General features: G+C 37.3%; 1 protein-coding gene across 7 annotated transcripts in view; it reads left to right on the top strand.

The window, feature by feature from the left end:
• DMD (dystrophin) overlaps positions 1 to 18,971 on the top strand; it is a 1,714,964-nt gene that overhangs the window by 1,638,421 nt on the left and 57,572 nt on the right. For 4 of the 7 annotated variants that reach the window (XM_061178413.1, XM_061178411.1, XM_061178407.1 and 1 more), the window contains 6 exons: positions 6,429 to 6,595; positions 8,948 to 9,059; positions 10,452 to 10,588; positions 11,283 to 11,321; positions 15,630 to 15,695; positions 16,788 to 16,853. In XM_061178413.1, coding sequence (XP_061034396.1) covers positions 6,429 to 6,595; positions 8,948 to 9,059; positions 10,452 to 10,588; positions 11,283 to 11,321; positions 15,630 to 15,695; positions 16,788 to 16,853 — 587 coding nt within the window. The remainder of the gene's footprint in view (positions 1 to 6,428; positions 6,596 to 8,947; positions 9,060 to 10,451; positions 10,589 to 11,282; positions 11,322 to 15,629; positions 15,696 to 16,787; positions 16,854 to 18,971) is intronic. The other 3 variants (XM_061178412.1, XM_061178408.1, XM_061178410.1) reach the window with 1 other exon arrangement.

Below are 18,971 nucleotides of genomic sequence, written 5' to 3'. Positions count from 1 at the left end.
TGACCTGGAAGATAAAATAGTGGAAATAACTACCGCAGAGCAGAATAAAGAAAAAAGAATGAAAAGAATTGAGGACAGTCTCAGAGACCTCTGGGACAACATTAAACGCACCAACATTCGAATTATAGGGGTCCCAGAAGAAGAAGAGAAAAAGAAAGGGACTGAGAAAATATTTGAAGAGATTATTTATAGTTGAAAACTTCCCCAATATGGGAAAAGAAATAGTCAATCAAGTCCAGGAAGCACAGAGTCCCATACGGGATAAATCCAAGGAGAAACACGCCAAGACACATATTAAGCAAACTGTCAAAAATTAAATGCAAAGAAAAAATATTAAAAGCAGCAAGAGAAAAGCAACAAATAACATACAAGGGAATCCCCATAAGGTTAACAGCTGATCTTTCAACAGAAACTCTGCAAGCCAGAAGGGAGTGGCAAGACATGTTTAAAGTGATGAAAGGGAAAAAGCTACAACCAAGATTACTCTACCCAGCAAGGATCGCATTCAGATTCGACGGAGAAATTAAAACCTTTACAGACAAGCAAAAGCTAAGAGAATTCAGCACCACCAAACCAGCTATACAACAAATGCTAAAGGAACTTCTCTAGGCAGGAAACACAAGAGAAGGAAAAGACCTACAATAACAAACCCCAAACAATTAAGAAAATGGTAATAGGAACATACATATCGATAATTACCTTAAATGTAAATGCTCCAACCAAAAGACATAGAGTGGCTGAATGGATACAAAAACAAGACCCATATATATGCTGTCTACACGAGACCCACATCAGACCTAGGGACACATACAGACTGAAAGTGAGGGGATGGAAAAGATATTCCATGCAAATGGAAATCAAAAGAAAGCTGGAGTAGCAATTCTCATATCAGACAAAATAGACTTTAAAATGAAGACTATTACAAGAGACAGAGAAGGACACTACACAATGATCAAGGGATCAATCCAAGAAGAAAATATAACAATTGTAAATATTTATGCATCCAACATAGGAGCACCCCAATACATAAGGCAACTGCTAACAGCCATAAAAGGGGCAATCGACAGTAACACAATCATAGTAGGGGACTTTTAACACCCCACTTTCACCCATGGACAGATCATCCAAAATGAAAATAAATAAGGAAACACAAGCTTTAAATGATACATTAAACAAGATGGGCTTCATTGATATTTATAGGACATTCCACCCAAAAACAACAGAATACACATTCTTCTCAAGTGCTCATGGAACATTCTCCAGGATAGATCATATCTTGGGTCACAAATCAAGCCTTGGTAAATTTTTAAAAATTGCAATCGTATCACGCATCTTTTCCAACCACAATGCTATGAGACTAGATATCAATTACAGGAAAAGATCTGTAAAAACTGCAAACACATGGAGACTAAACAATACACTACTTAATAACCAAGAGATCACTGAAGAAATCAAAGAGGAAATCAAAAAATACCTAGAAACAAATGACAATGAAAATACGACAACCCAAAACCTATGGAATGCAGCAAAAGCAGTTCTAAGAGGAAAGTTTATAGCAATACATTCCTACCTCAAGAAACAAGAACCATCTCAAATAAACAATCTAACCTTACACCTAAAGCAGTTACAGAAAGAAGAACCAGAAAATCCCAAAGTTAACAGAAGGAAAGAAATCATAAAGATCAGATCAGAAATAAATGAAAAAGAAATGAAAGAAACAGTAGCAAAGATCAATAAAACTAAAAGCTGGTTCTTTGAGAAGATAAACAAAATCGATAAACCATTAGCCAGACTCATCAAGAAAAAAAGAGAGAAGACTCAAATCAATAGAATTAGAAATGAAAAAGGAGAAGTAACAACTGACACTGCAGAAATACAAAGGATCATGAGAGATTACTACAAGCAACTCTATGCCAATAAAATGGACAACCTGGAAGAAATGGACAAATTCTTAGAAAAGCACAACCTTCTGAGACTGAACAAGGAAGAAATAGAAAATATAAACAGACCAGTCACAAGCACTGAAATTGAGACTGTGATTAAAAATCTTCCAACAAACAAAAGTCCAGGACCAGATGGCTTCACAGGAGAATTCTATCAAACATTTAGAGAAGAGCTAACACCTATCCTTCTCAAACTCTTCCGAAATATAGCAGAGGGAGGAACACTCCCAAACTCATTCTATGAGGCCACCATCACCATGATACCAAAACCAGACAAAGACGTCACAAAGAAAGAAAACTACAGGCCAGTATCACTGATGAACATAGATGCAAAAATCCTCAACAAAATACTAGCAAACAGAATCCAACAGCACATTAAAAGGATCATACACCATGATCAAGTGGGGTTTATCCCAGGAATGCAAGGATTCTTCAATATACACAAATCAATCAATGTGATACACCATATTAACAAATTGAAGGAGAAAAACCATATGATCATCTCAATAGATGCAGAAAAAGCTTTCAACAAAATCCAACACCCATTTATCATAAAAACCCTCCAGAAAGTAGGCACAGAGGGAACTTACCTCAACATAATAAAGGCCATATATGACAAACCCACAGCCAACATCGTTCTCAGTGGTGAAAAACTGAAACCATTTTCTCTGAAGTCAGGAACAAGACAAAGATTTCCACTCTCACCACTCTTATTCAACATAGTTTTGGAAGTCCTAGCCACTGCAATCAGAGAAGGAAAAGAAATAAAAGGAATCCAAATCAGAAAAGAAGAAGTAAAGCTGTCACTATTTGCAGATGACATGATACTATACATAGAGAATCCTAAACATGCTACCAGAAAACTACTAGTGCTAATCAATTAATTTGGTAAAGCAACAGCATACAAAATTAATGCACTAATGATGAAAAATCTGAAACAGAAATTAAGGAAACACTCCCATTTACCACTGCAACAAAAAGAATAAAATACCTAGGAATAAACCTACCTAAGGAGACAAAAGACCTGTATGCAGAAAACCATAAGACACTGATGAAAGAAATTAAAGACGATACAAACAGATGGAGAGATATACCATGTTCTTGGATTGGAAGAATCAACATTGTGGAAATGACTCTACTACCCAAAGCAATCTACAGATTCAGTGCAATCCCTATCAAACTACCAATGGCATTTTTCACAGAGCTAGAACAAAAAATTTCACAATTTGTATGGAAACACAAAAGACCCCTGAATAGCCAAAGCTATCTTGAGAAAGAAAAACGGAGTTGGAGGAATCAGGCTCCTGGACTTCAGACTATACTACAAAGCTACAGTAATCAAGACAGTATGGTACTGGCACAAAAACAGAAATATAGATCAGTGGAACAGGATAGAAAGCCCAGAGATAAACCCATGCAGATACGGTCACCTTATTTTTGATGAAGGAGGCAAGACTATACAATGGAGAAAAGACAGCCTCTTCAATAAATGGTGCTGGGAAACCTGGACAGCTACATGTCAAAGGATGAAATTAGAACACTTCCTAACACCATACACAAACATAAGCTCAAAATGGATTAAAGACCTAAATGTAAGGCCAGACACTATCAAACTCTTAGAGGAAAACATAGGCAGAACACTCTATGACATAAATCACAGCAAGATCCTTTTTGACCCAGCTCCTAGAGAAATGGAAATAAAAACAAAGATAAACAAATGGGACCTAATGAAACTTAAAAGCTGTTGCACAGCAAAGGAAAGCATAAACAAGACCAAAAGGCAACCCTCAGAATGGGAGAAAATATTTGCAAATGAAGCAACTGACAGAGGATTAATCTCCAAAATTTACAAGCAGCTCATGCAGCTCAATATCAAAAAAACAAACAACCCAATCCAAAAATGGGCAGAAGACCTAAACAGACATTTCTCCAAAGAAGATATACAGATTGGCAGCAAACACATGAAAGGATGTTCAACATCACTAATCATTAGAGAAATGCAAATCAAAACTACAATGAGGTATCACCTCACACCGGTCAGAATGGCCATCATCAAAAAATCTAGAAACAATAAATGCTGGAGAGGGTGTGGAGGAAAGGGAACCCTCTTGCACTGTTGGTGGGAATGTAAATTGATACAGCCACTATGGAGAACAGTATGGAAGTTCCTTAAAAAACTAAAAATAGAACTACCATACGACCCAGCAATCCCACTACTGGGCATATACCCTGAGAAAACCATGATTCAAAAAGAGTCATGTACCGCAATGTTCATTGCAGCTCTATTTACAATAGCCAGGACATGGAAGCAACCTAAGTGTCCATCGACAGATGAACGGATAAAGAAGATGTGGCACATATATATAGTAGAATATTACTCAGTTGTAAAAAGAAAGGAAATTGAGTTATTTGTAGTGAGGTAGATGGACCTAGAGTCTGTCCTACAGAGTGAAGTAAGTCAGAAAGAGAAAAACAAATACTGTATGCTAACACATATATATGGAATCTAAAAAGATGGTTCTGAAGAACCTAGGGGCAGGCCAGAAATAAAGACGCAGACGTAGAGAATGGACTTGAGGACACGGGGAGGGGGAAGGGTAAGCTGGGACAAGGTGAGAGGGTGGCATGGACTTATATATACTACCAAATGTAAAATAGATAGCTAGTGGGAAGCAGCCGCATAGCACAGGGAGATCAGCTCAGTGCTTTGTGACCACCTAGAGGGCTGGGATAGGGAGGGTGGGAGGGAGACACAAGAGGGAGGAGATATGGGGATATATGTATACGTATAGCTGATTCACTTTGTTATAAAGCAGAAACTAACACACCATTGTTAAGCAATTATACTCCAATAAAGATGTTAAAAAAAATGACCAAATACAACCTCTAGATACTAAAAAGTACAATAATCAAAATTTAAAACTTAATGTATGGGCTTACAGTAGACTGGATGCTGCTAAAGAGAGAACTAGATACCCAGGCAGTAGGGCAGAAGGAAGTATTGGGAATGAAGCACAGAAAGACCAAAAATAGAGGAAAACTAAGGAAAGCCTGTTCAGAGAAATGGAGGTTAGATTGAGAAAGTCTACCATTTACATAATAGGTTTCTGTAAGCAGAGGAGAGGGGGAATGGAGAAGAGGCAGTATTTGTTGAGATCATGACCGAGAAGATTCCAGAGCTGACTAAAGAGTCTAACCCACAGGTTCATGAAGCCCCGTGAATCCTAAAAAGTATCAATAAAATCCTAGAAATACAGTACAAGAAAGGAAAAGGACACATGACCTTCAAGGGACCAACAGATTCACAGCTGACTTGTCAACAGTTAGCAGCAGAGAAAGTGAGATAAAGGTGGAATGATATTTCAGTGTGCTGAAACAAAATCAAAACAAACAAAACAAAACAACAAAAACAAAAAAAACCCTTTCAATCTAAAAATCTATACCCAATGAGGATAGCTATCAAGAATGTGCATAGAAAAAGAGACTTTCAGGCAAACAGAATCTGAGAAATTTGCCATCAACAGACACTTAACAAAAGGAATTACTGAAGGGTACACTTTGGCAGAACTGATCCCAGATGGGAGATTTGAGATGAAGGACACAATGAGAAACAAACCCCCCAAAAGTGGTCAATATATGGGTCAATCTAACAGTATAAAAACATGATACATGGTCTTGTAGGGTTAAAAACAACATATAATTAAAATGTTGACTGTGGTAACATACCAATCAAGTGATGGATAAATAATATTTTGAATTTTCTAAAATCATTGTACTCGCTGGGAAGAATGGTATTTATTAAACTTAGACTCCGAAAGAGAGAACTAGAGACAGACAGGCAGACAGACAGACAGAAAAGCAGCAGGCCACCATGAAAACAGCACTAGACCAGGAGGTTTGGATGCTAGTATCAGTTCTGCTGCCAGGGAGTTGTCTGGCCTTTGAAAAAGCCACTTCTATCATCTAAATCTCAGCTGTCTTGTCTATAAAATGAAGCTTTGGGACCAGATGAATTGTAAAGCCTCTTCATTATGATTCTATGAAACACTGAGAAACAGATTCACTAGAAAAAAAGAGAGCAATAGTTCCTTGAGTTGTTTTTTTTTCTTTTTCTCCTTTGAAATTTTATCAATAAACGCTTGCATTTTACTTCTGGCTAACTTTTATATATCTGTTCCAAAACTGGAGCTAAATAGAGTCTCTCCCAGGTGTGTATTTTGCTTTACTTTTCCCGTTTGTTTGTTTTGCTTTGCTTTCTTGTCATCTAGTAGCCAAACAGAGTAATAGCAGTTTCCCAAAGCTTTAGGGGTAGGTGGCTTGTGTAGATGCTGGGGGGACATTTGCAGAAACAGCCTGTGAAGAGTGGGCCTCACTGTGCCACTATTGATCTTTCTTTCTTCCTTTAACGCGTTACCTGAGCTGACATTTGCCTCCTTTACTTTCTTACCTTCTCTCCTTGCATTCTTCGGCCTCCTGTCTTTGCAGGCTAATAATAAGCCTGAGATTGAAGCGGCCCTCTTCCTAGACTGGATGAGACTGGAACCCCAGTCCATGGTATGGCTGCCCGTCCTGCATAGAGTGGCTGCTGCGGAGACTGCCAAGCATCAGGCCAAGTGTAACATCTGCAAGGAGTGTCCAATCATCGGCTTCAGGTATGAGGAACGCCCCCAAATGTCATTTTATTTGATCATTTCTCACCTTTTTATGACTCGATCTTTTATCTCCTCTACCAGTTGCTGTTAGTTTGGTCCTCTGCACAGTGGGATAGGAGGTGATCAGGCTGGAGCATTGATCACTCCTGTCACTCCCCGGATCACTGGGTTGTTTTAGTGGATCTACCTCATTAGGCAGGCGTCCTTCTCAGCCTTCACTCTTCAGCTCTGCAGAGCCATGTTCTTGGTCGATCGGGACTGACCGCCTGTCTCCACCAAGATATTTGTCCATTAAGTATATACAGATTAACTGTACCTCCTCTTTCCTCAAACCAAAACATTTTGATCATCTCTTTCTTTTTTTCCATGGTCTTTTTCTGTTTATAGAAACTCTCCAAGAATCAGTTATAAAACTAAGGGATGATTCTGTTTCGGGAGACCTGTCATGGTAGCTCAGTCTCTTAATCACTTTGCACCACTGTTCTTGCCCTAAAGTAACAAGAATTGTTTCGAGCACCCTAGAACATACTTCTTTATCTGTGAATCCGATTGCGCTCTTTTCATAGTATCCTAATGAACTTCTGAGGGAATATAAAGTGTGCAAGTAAATGAAAGATTCACAAAGCAGCTAAAAAAAGAAAACATTCCTTATAAATTGAAAAGTGAAAGTGGTAGGAAACATCGCAGGTTATTATTCTGGTATTCCTGAAATGTCCCAGAAAACGATTGGCTCTTAAATCTTCAGTCTTGTTGACCTGTTTGGGGAGACAGGGTATTTTTAAATGAATTTATCTTATTGAACAATAATCCCAAATCCAGATTCTGAAATGATGATGTATTTAAACATCTGGATCAACATCAAGGTTTCCATAGCAACGAATAAGCCGTCAAGTTGTAAACTAGCTATATCATCTGTGCCTGTTCAGAATCCACTTATCAGCTAAGTAGACACTCATTTCTGGTTATGCTTAGACTTGTTTCATTACTTTGTTTCCTAATAACTGCTTTGTACCATTTGTGTGCTTTTCATTCACTGTGCTCCTTTACCATTGGTGTTTGTCCTTCCATACTTCATGCTGTTTACAAAGAGGTTTCACAGAAACCTTCAGAGGTTTCTAAAGCCTAGATAGACAACATTGAGTAGGCAGTGCTTGCACAGGACACCTTTTTTCCTTCCTGGTTTTGGCAGGTAAGAGTGATGGCGGGGGGGGGGGGCGGGCGGGGGGCGGGGCTCCATTGCATTTCTTACCTTTCTTTTCTTAGATTCCTTCGCTGGTAAGATTTGTATACTGGGGGAAGTTTTATAAAATGAAAAAGGAGAATGCTTTGGAGGATCAAAGAGAGCATTTTCACATTCAATTCTTTTGCCCTTATGAAAGTAGATTATTTTAGGAATGAGCACTTCTCTCTCCTCCTTTCCCCCACTCTCAGAAGATGGTTGGGATCTAAAAACAGTAGCTTCTTTTCCCACACTCCCATATGTGACATAAGGAATATGTTTATTTTAATTGGCTAAGATCCTTATCTGAGAAAGCACAAGGCAGGGCTGGTATGAAACGAAGAATACAGTATTCTGAGAATGGGGGGGAAATGTACCATGTAGTACTTACATCTCACCCAAAATGTGTCTTTTCTTGGGGCTTCCGTTATCATGTGGAGGTAATGAGATGAGGGATTTCTTTTTTTTTTTTTTTTTTTTTTTTTTAAACATCTTTATTGAAGTATAATTGCTTTACAATGGTGTGCTAGCTAGAGATGAGGGATTTCTGAAGAGAGACAGATAAAAGAGATTATCCAAGTAACAATCTGAAGATGAGTCATCTCAGTCAATCAGAAAATGTAATTAAAGCAAGATTTGGTTTAATTGAGAGTTCTTGTTTAATTTTCTTTTGTCTTATGAAGTTGCTTTATCTTTATAATTTTTTTTTGAAAATAATTCCCTCAGAAAACTTTTGTGCCTTTTTGATGGGTATGGGAGCCCGCAATGCATCAATCTATCCTTTCTGGAAGTTCTTTCAAATTCTAGTATCTGGTCTTCAAAAGCCTGGAAGTTTGCCACTATCTTCCTACTTAATCTGAAAGAGTTCCTAGTGGAGTTTAAATAAGAGCTGAGTTTTTCTCCCCTCCCTCCAAATGTTTATAGGATAATCTTTCTGCCAAAATATTTTGATACTGTAGGAGAAGCACCAGAGAAATCTGGAAGTAGGAAGTTAATCACTTACCTTGTGGGATTAATGAACCCTGCATTCTGTTTCCAGAATTAAGACAGTGTGGAAGGAGGTTTATTAAAGAGTGTTCTTTGGGAATTTGATTTGCAGAAATACATATATATTTGTTTTTGTTCTTTACCAGGTACAGGAGTCTAAAGCACTTTAATTATGACATCTGCCAAAGTTGCTTTTTTTCTGGTCGTGTTGCAAAAGGCCACAAAATGCACTATCCCATGGTGGAATATTGCACTCCGGTAAGTTAGATTCCTCCCTGACGTGACTTAGTTCACCTGGAAGAAGTTTCAGTTTTGTACAGTCTTGCAGATCATGTGTCACGCTGTGATTTGTAAGTTCCCCAGATGTTGCCCAGCTAAAGTGGCTCCAAATTGTAGACTCTGGGATTTACCTTATCCCTAGTGCGATGCCTGGCACATGTGGACTGTCGTAGACACTCAACACATATTGTTGGGTGAATCAATAGGTTTTTCTTCTGTTTTCGTGGGTTGTAGGGAAGACATTTTCACGTTTATTTTGCACATCCCTAGCGGCTGTGTGCAGAGGTGTTACGGCCATGGGGCACGTTGGGTATGGGGGGCGGGTAACATAGGTTCCTTAAAATTCGCAATCCACCACTTAAATTAATCTTGCTCACACTTACCAACTAAATGCTAGGCGTTTACCTTTTAAACTACTCTGTGTGAGATAGGTATTATTTTTATCCCCTTTTTATAGTTGAGGACTCTGAGATCCTAAGGTTAAAAAAGCTTGCCCAAGGTTCTATAATTAAGAGCTGGAGTCTTCTCCTAAGATGTTGTTTTGGGAAAATGCTCAGTGGCCAATAGGACTTTGAAAAATCACTGGTGAAATGGAAAGGGCCTGGGCTTGGTGGACACAGACCTGGGTGTAAATCTTTTATTCCTTAAACACTAGCTGCTTGCTATTCAAAGTGTGATCTGTGGACCAGCAGCATTGGCGTCACCTGGGAGCTTATTAGGAACGCAGAACCTCAGGGCCCACCTTGGACTTTCTAAATCAAAGCCTGCATTTTAGCAAGGTCTGCTGGTGGTATCCAACACATCAAAGTTTGAGAAGCTCTGCTTTAGAGCTTTTGTCTCTTCCATCTTCAGAGTGATTCTCCCAGTTATTTCATTGTCTTCCTCATTTTGATTCCTTTTGCAAAGGTATTCATTGATGGAGAATGTACCGTGCTGTGAATAGAATGGTATTTAGTGGGTGAAATACTATAGCAATGTGGACAAAATCGTTTTAAAACTACTGTAAAGTGTGGCAAAACGGAAGGTCAACTTTCTGACCTCCAGACTTCCATAAATTACCATTTGTTGGGTAGCCTAGTAGTTGGTATACTTCATTTATTCATCATCACAACTTGTTGAGGTGTTGCCCCGATTTTATAGGTGATTGGAGCCTTGGATGGGTAAATAACTCACCCAGGTTAACCCCACTAGTAAATGGCAGGTCTGGTTTCAAAACCGTGTTTTCATGTGATTCCAAAGCCTTTGCTCTCAACTCCCTACTGCTCTTAATTATAATAAAGCAAGTGCTCCGAGGCAGAGCCCTGGAATTGTGCCTTCTCTTGAGATTATACCCCCTCCCCGAGTCTGATGTCAGCATGGTTTCCCTTTCAGACTACATCGGGAGAAGATGTTCGAGACTTTGCCAAGGTACTGAAAAACAAATTTCGAACCAAAAGGTATTTTGCGAAGCATCCCCGAATGGGCTACCTGCCAGTGCAGACGGTCTTAGAGGGGGACAACATGGAAACGTGAGTAGTGGCCAAAGCAAACCAGCCTCTCAGTTGACGTATCTTTGAGCTCCTCTCAGCTGAATACCTTCCTTCACTCCCAAATGCAAACAGTCTCTCCTATTTCTTTCTTTAGATTTACTGTATCTAAAAAGAGAAAAGCAAGCTGATGTTCAGTCGCCATTTTCCATGTCAATTGTCCCATGACAATGACCTCTTCCAAAAGTTAAACTTTATCTCACAGGGAGTAAACCACCACGTTCCGGCTCCTAATTACCTCACAAGGCTTGCAAGAAATATGGGACTGTTTACAAATGAGTGATTCCAAGATTTCATTTTGATTTTCCTCCCTTACAAATCAGTAGGCGTGTGTCTTTTTTGTATCTGATTGTGTGGTCGTACCTAGTCACGTTTTTCTACTTGAAAAAAAATATAGTCACAGGAAATTTCTTCACAGTAAGTAGTTCTGATTCTCTAGATCAAAATGATGATGTCTTCACCTCTTTTGAACCTTCTCTTCTTTTTTCCATAACTCTGATGGCAATCGCACAACTGGTTTTCTTTTAATTCACTCTTCACCTTTGTCTGGCCGTTGCTTTCCATGGTTCATACTTGATTGGACTTCATTTATTTTGACCTTTCAGTGATTTTGTGCGTGCGTGTGTGGCTGAGTTTGCCTGTGTCTCTCTTCACCGCCTCATTCTTTGTTTTGCAGTCCTGTTGCTCTGATCAACTTCTGGCCACTAGATTCTGCGTGAGTACTTCCACGGAAGCGTGCTGCTACCACCAACACATTCGCTTGCTTGATTTGTTTAAATTTTTGTTCTGTTTGTTTTGTTTAAAGACACTTTAATTTCCCTTCCTTCATTTCAAAAATTTTTCCCTTGATAAGACTTTGAGGGTGCCATCCACCACAGATCAGGAGAATCAGTGAGGTTTTTAGGTCCCCACTTGGTCAAATGTAAACCAGCAGAAATCCTGGCCTGGAGTTCAAATTAACATCAAAGAAATTGTTGGGTTGTTAGTTATATTCCTGGGAGACATGTTTATATATTCTTTCATTATAAGCAGGGAAGAGCCTTCTGATTACATAATAACATTCTTTAGCCATATTTCTAGAGATTCAGTGCTTTAGGACCTTCAAAAGGATGATGGTTCACTCTTTAGGGCCTGTTATAAGTGGACTATTTAAAATCAAAATTTGTTTCATGGTATGATGTTGAGTATGGTTGAATAATTTCAGTTAGACATGTGGACTTTTTATCAGGTAATGCCATGCTATTTGACCAGTGTTTATATACATGAGTTTCTCAATTTTGACCTAAACTCACTTTGCTCTCTTCTCCAAGCTAAATACCCAGCTCATAAACACACATTTACACTGGAAGGAAAGTGTACTGTAGTCTTTGTTATTATTATTGGTGTGTATTATTAATACTACTAATACTAGATATTAACAGATAATTGATTTATCTCAGAGTTTGTAATGTCATCAGAAAACTCCTTTTAGAGTCCGTGATTTAAATATCAGCAAACAAAGTGTGCATTGTTTTAAAGTTATATTGTGTGGGGTTTTTATAACAAAATTTTGGTATTTCAAAGTGTACTTTATTAAAATATTTATTTAAAGTCAGACAGCTCTATTATATATAAGAGGGAAATGACCAATTTGGAAGACGGGCTTATATAAGAATTCAATTTATTTTTATTGGGTCTTTTTTATTCCACCATGTAATTTAATTTAAAGTAGGTCTTTTTTTAAAAAAAATCCTGTAGTGATAAATGCAAACTATTAATTGAAGTTTATTTTAAGTCTTTAATGGCCTAAAGGAAGTATAACACTTTCCTTTCTTTTGTAAAGCTGCGTTATTGTGCCCTTTAATTTTGAGATATGGTAGCTATACCCGATTTCTTTAATCATCATGCTTAAACAACTTGGGGAGTTATTTAGGTTCAGTTATGTTCCTTGCTGTTGGTAATTATTTTCCCTATCCCAGGTAGTCTATTTGTTTATAGAAGGTAAAGCCTTTCATAAATAAAAAAAAAATTTTAATTGATATACTGAAATTCTCAGCTTGATTGGATCCTAGTAAGCAAATAGAACTTATTCCAACACAAAGTAAATCTAACCAACTGACAAATCCAAAAGAAAAATATGCTAAAGGTTAATGTCTTAAAACACATAGAGGTAGCACAACATAATAAAGAATAACTAACTAGAGGAAGAAGTTTACTGTATATGTAAGCTAATGAGAAAAATTCATGACAGTTTAATATAACTTATTTTAAGTAGAGGGTGTTTGCCTTTCTTAAATTTTGAAGAACTTTAAAATTAATAACATTGTTTTAAAAAATATCTTCTCTAACAACTGAAACCTACCCCCACTTAGCCTTTTTATAAAAAAGTATGCTAGATTATTCAGAAATAGTGGGAAATTCTAACTCTGAGGAAGAAAACAACCCCAGCAGGCTAAAGTCCCTGTAATACCAATAATTTTATTAAAGTCTTTACTCATGGGATGGTAAATAATTTATAAAATGAATTGTAAAGCTATTCTATTCAGGCAGAAGAGCCAGGTCCTAAGGTGTTTTATTTTGCAAGAATTCTATCCAATGTTAACAAATCCTATGACGATGACAGCATTTAATCCATTCAATATGGATCACAGAATTTGAAAGTTTACTGAGATACAGATCTTTTGTTTTTCCTTAGAAAAAAACCCTTATTTGCCTGCATTTGTCACTTTATTTGAAAGTAAACCTAGCATAAACCTTTTATATTGTTTGTCCACAAATGAGACAGTCAAACAATATTCTTTGAGCTATTCTGCTTTGAAAACTTATTAATGGAGTTGTCACAAAAGAGAAAATGGTGGTGGGTGGGATGGAATTGGCCATTAGCAATAATAGGAATAGTAGGAATAATCCTTTTGGGGGTATATCATTTTGTATTTAGGAAGTGAGAACGGAGAACAGTATTCTTACCTTCTCTTGGAAAAGCGTTTTAGAAGGCTTTGCATTTAGTTTTGTTTCTGGACTAAGTAGTTTTGTACTTTTACTAATTCTTGATTTTTAAATGATTCTTCTCTGACCAGTATTCCCTTTTGGCTCATTTTCTGGTTTAATAAGTACCTCCGTTAGTGTATATCTATATTTTTTAGATTGCTTGGTTATTATGAGTTCTTGAGCTTATGCATGCTGTCTTAGGTGCTATGTACATTAATAAGAAAAATAACATGGAAGTATCCTCAAGGCTAAGAATTAAAGCTCTGCATAAGATTTTCTGTTTAAGATTTTATTAAAGTATTTTGCATTTACATGCCTAGCTTTCTCGGTGTAGTTATGCTCCAAGGTCTCATGTTTTCTTTCTTCTCTACACTACCAAGGTAGCAACTGTTACAAGGGGAAACACTAATATATTTTCCTCGATGGTGGGCTTTTAGCTTATAAGAAGTATGTAATCGAAAGACTGGTCTGTTCCAGAAGATAGGGCTTATAAACTAAGTAATCCAGGTACTCAGTTATCTTGACCTGCAGTGAATATTTCAAAACAAACCTTAGCACTTTTCTAATAATGGGCTGTTCCAGGGTTCTAAGAAATTAGCAGATTATCTCCAAAACTAGAATGAAGATTCACCTGGAAATCTTTGGATCTGCCTAGTAAATTGGGTAGTCATCCTTTTGTTTCCTCATGGCAGTTTAAGCATCTTCGTAATTCATTCCAAATTTGATTATGGTGACACTTGACCTAGACAACTTTGGTTTCATAATTAAGACATTTATCTCTCAGGCAAGACTTCAGTTCCCTGGTTATTTGCTGTAGTGTGCTGTAATCATCTTATGACTGTGTGTCTTCTTTAAGAAATATAGATTTCTAGCACATTTCCTATGTAAGCCTAGGTAACTACACGTTTCTCTTTCTTTCTTCTTTTTTTTTTTTTAATGTAAGAAAAAACAGACATAGTCTTCTTAGTGTCCTGACCAAGTCCTTGAATGCTGCTTAGACATTGGACTAAACTAATCCTTACTGAATAGGTTTCTGTTGAGTTTTGGATTCATGCCTTTACCTAAGGGCTTTCTGGTGTCAGGAGAGAAATGGAAGCGACCTTTTGTCCTATTCCAGTTAAAACAAAAAAGCCCAAGCCCAAACTGGTTTTCAGAACAGATGGATTTTTTCCTAAGGTTAATCTAAAAGCTACTATAAAAACTTCAAGGATAATTAATAGATCAGATATGAAAAGGTGAAAACATGTTAACCCTACCAAAATTCTCATCTGTGAAGCCAAAAAAATCTAGGTTTTTATACCCCCAAAGTAAGTAGACTATACCTGCTAATCCTCCTCTCTTGTTTTCCCCTCTGTATATTAGCACACAGTGTCCCTAATAAGAAATATTTCAGATATTGACATTCTATTGAAGTTAGTCATTCTTTTTAAAACATCACATTATAATTTAGGGCCATTCACTTTTGCTTTATGAAGTAGTAATATAGTCCTGCTGCTAAATTGGTAGATATATTCCTTCTTTACAAAATTGCACAAACCAAGACATCTTGATACGTGGAATCTTAAGTAGTCATGGACTGGAGTGGCCTCTTTGGAACTAATATCGTTAACTGCAAATTTACTAGGCAAATGTACAGTTTCCATTCAATAAGAAGACAGCTAATAAATGGCACAGGTGTAAACTGTTTAAAATGTTAAACCACATACTGCTAACACAATTTCAGAACTCTAGGATATGAGACATTACAAGGCAGGAGGACAAAATGTCACGTAGAGATTGTCTCCCCCTGACCTTTTCTATAATTGAAACTTTCCAGAGAAGTTTTTGATCTCTCTTTATGGCTTTTGAGAAAAGCAGAAGTATGAGAAATCATCTCTCAAACCTGGATTCTAAATACTTGATGATATCTAAGATACAGGAACAGCTAAATGTGTACATTATCCATAGTATTAGAATAAAAGCATTCTAGGCCATGTATATAACATAACTGTGTGGTGGGGTTTTTTTCTCCATTAATGGATGGTATCTGTGACTAATAACATTTTCTGCCTTATAGGCCTGCCTCGTCCCCTCAGCTTTCACACGATGATACTCATTCACGCATTGAACATTATGCTAGCAGGTATGAGACTAGTTGAATGCCAGGCAAATATTGGTTGAAATAACTAACCAAGGAAAGCTAACCTATATTAATTTTAAACGAATCTTTTCTTTTTCCCCAATCTTGTCTGATTTCTACTAATCAGCTTGCCCTCTAACGTGCATGTCGTTCCACTGCATGTTGTTTTTGGACACCAATGAGAGCATCAGCCCACAACAGTCTCCCCTAACCCAGGCCTTTAAACATTCCTGATAGCTTTGTTATGTTTTATATACTGAGCACGTTTAATCAATTGACTTAGAAATCATCCAACCTTCTTAGAAAACTGCTAGACCAGACATAAGTATATGAAGAAATTATACTGTGTTATATGGAGACTGTGAAAGCACTGGCTTTCCATTTCTGTGTGTATTTTACGTAATATGCTGTAAAGAAGAGAATCACTCATTTTCCTAATCCCTGGACCTTTCTGTCCCACTTCCTTTGTGTTTGAGGTAACTTTTATATCTAAAAACTAAATTGCTGATTGTAAGATATGCTTGTTAAATAAATCTGTAAGAGTTTGGTTCACTTTTAAGTTGTAAAAAGACTTTATTATTGTTTGAGGTGAAGGAGGGTTTTAAAGGTAAAAATTGGCAGAATGTATAGAGAGCTTACTATGAATCTTATTTTTTATCAATAGTCTAACTGCTGAACATGTTTATCAACCGTAGGAAGTATTAACTGGCTATATATAATTCTGTCTTCAGTGGAAGTCTTTAATTGTCTTAAGAAACACATGGGATAGCGTAAGGTACGGAGTGTATTTGTTGTTAGGGAAGCTTTTCTCATGAAAACAAAGGCCTCTTCTCAGTGAAAGGAAGATCAATCTGTGAAGGAAAAAAATACAAATTCTCTTGTAATTTGCAGCGTAAATGTAAAGCTACTTAACTAGCTGTGGTCCACCACTCACTGCCTCAGACGGTTAGGCCAACACACACATCCTTTAATATGAAGGACTCCTTTCTCCTCTTGACATGATTTATCCTTTAGTTTTCAGGAATGTTCGATTAGGTCTTGAATAGATTCTAAGAAGTCACATAAGTTTTAATGAGCTTTTACGTTTTTTATCAGGCTAGCAGAAATGGAAAACAGCAATGGATCTTATCTAAATGATAGCATCTCTCCTAATGAGAGCATGTAAGTATCCTGTCTCTTTTTACAAAATGTTCCTGACCGTGAAATTGCTTTGAGGGATTTAGAGGTAGGGTAGCGCAGAAGATAGGAATTAGCGTTTATATTCATTTGATCTTTCAAGGAGACTTTCATTTACTTTTTGTTCTTTAACTCTTGACAACCCAACACAGAATGAGCTCATCCAAATTGTGGCATTATTGGTATTCCAGATGTTCCAGAATGTTCCAAAACATTTTGCCTTATTCTTATTTAATGCCATACTACCACAAATTGCAGGGTCCCAGATACTTAAACTATATGAAATGTTTAATCTTTGACCAAACCTGCAGGATATTTAAAGGGATTAGATATTAATTTTTAAAGTGATGGCTAAGTAGTGTTTTCGCCACTCGTGGGGAGTAGAACTGTAATTTTGGTGTAGTTGCATTGGCATTCCCATATGGTAGGCTAGATGGGCATGTTCCTTTAGAGATCCTAACTAGTAGATTTTTGTGATTTAGCGCCTTCAAGAGCTAAATAAAGTGAGGCTATCTTGTGAAGGGTTTCAGAAGAGGAAGTACAAATTGAGGTCACGGTTTTGTAGTGGGATGATAAGCCAGGCCTGTCAAATTTAAGGAAGGCGAGAGAGCAGTGCTCAAAGTGGCGGAGAACACAGCTATGGGCAGGGAAACAGAGGCTTCATTACAGAGTAGGGGAAGTATTCACAGTAAGGAGCACAAAGGAATCTTGCCATGAACCAAGAGGCTGAGGTGGAGGGAACAGACTGAGAAGCAAATATGGAGGACAAAATAAGGATCTGCTAACTGAATGGATAATTTAGGGAGATGAAATCTAGTCAAGGTACAATAATGTTTTTAGTTTGATAAGTTATGGATGTCTCACCACTTTGTCATAGAGAATCTAGGCGAAGGGAAAATGGTAAATTTATCATATGTAGTTGGTGTGGCAACCCAGAGTCACACTCAGATGAGAAACAGGCTTTATAAGGATTAGACTGAAGGAAACAGTATCCAAGTGGCATTTATACATAACTGGTTATTGAAGACGTGAGACTAAGTCATCTCATCTGGTACATAAAGGTGATCAAGGTAATAATAAAGAATAAAGTCAACACTCAGCCATTCATATATGACTTAGTTACTTAAAAGAAAACAAAACAGCCGTTTCCCCCAAACATAACTATGGTGCATTCTCTTTCTTAGCTGTGGGGAAAAGTATTAATAGTATTAATATATAAACTACTTTGACAGAAAAATATGTAACCAAAGAATCAACGAAATGTAAACAACCTGAATGATTTGCTTCTTTGGGTCACCGATTTGAATATTAGAAGCTCTAGCACATTCACAGTAATTCAAGTTGTATCTGTATAATAATGGCTGCCATTCATTGACTGCCTCAGAGAACAGTAAGAGAAGTTGAATTATAACTATATGTTGTAATTAAACATGGGAAGTCCTAGCAATCAATCTGCAGAATTTGGGAAGAGAGCTAACAAATTAGGTGGTCAAAACTGCTTTTGTTTTATTTTTAAACGAAATTTAGCTTTAGCTTATTCTGAGGACATAAAATCCATTTTGACTCAATGTTGGACGGTAATATCATGATCTCTTAGGGGCAAATCTGGGGAAGTGGTTTGGTAGATTGGTTGACTTCACTTAAATGTTTGTTTTTAACACCCAAAAATTATTTTAACTTTAACTTACCAACCAATTATCTGACTTGATGGACCAAGATCATTTAAATTAGGAGGATTTTTTTCCCTAAGTATCTGAAATTTTTTCAACTCAGAGGACATAGAGTTGAGAAAAGGAAATTAAAGGGGTGTGGAGAGGGAAATATTAACATATCATCTTACTGATACGTAGCTGGAAGCAAAGGGCTTTAGCCTCTCACTAAGAACAGAATGAAGTTCTTATAACTTGGAGGTAACACAGGCTTTTCAGGAGCTGGGGGCGATGCATTTAGAAAATAATTTCTTCTGTGTATGAGAGAGTTCCTAGATATGAGGAAAGATTGCAGCTTCCTCCCAACATATAAGCCTTTGGCCTCTTTGTTCCCCAAGATTAGTCTTTAAAAGCTGCTCTGAGGAATGAGTTGTTCAGTCCTCTTGTATTAGTC

Source organism: Eubalaena glacialis, chromosome X (genome assembly GCF_028564815.1).
Source record: "Eubalaena glacialis isolate mEubGla1 chromosome X, mEubGla1.1.hap2.+ XY, whole genome shotgun sequence".
In the NCBI taxonomy this organism is placed as follows: Eukaryota; Metazoa; Chordata; class Mammalia; order Artiodactyla; family Balaenidae; genus Eubalaena; species Eubalaena glacialis.
Note: the sequence above shows the minus strand (reverse complement) of the source record. Positions and strands in the feature narration are given on the sequence as shown.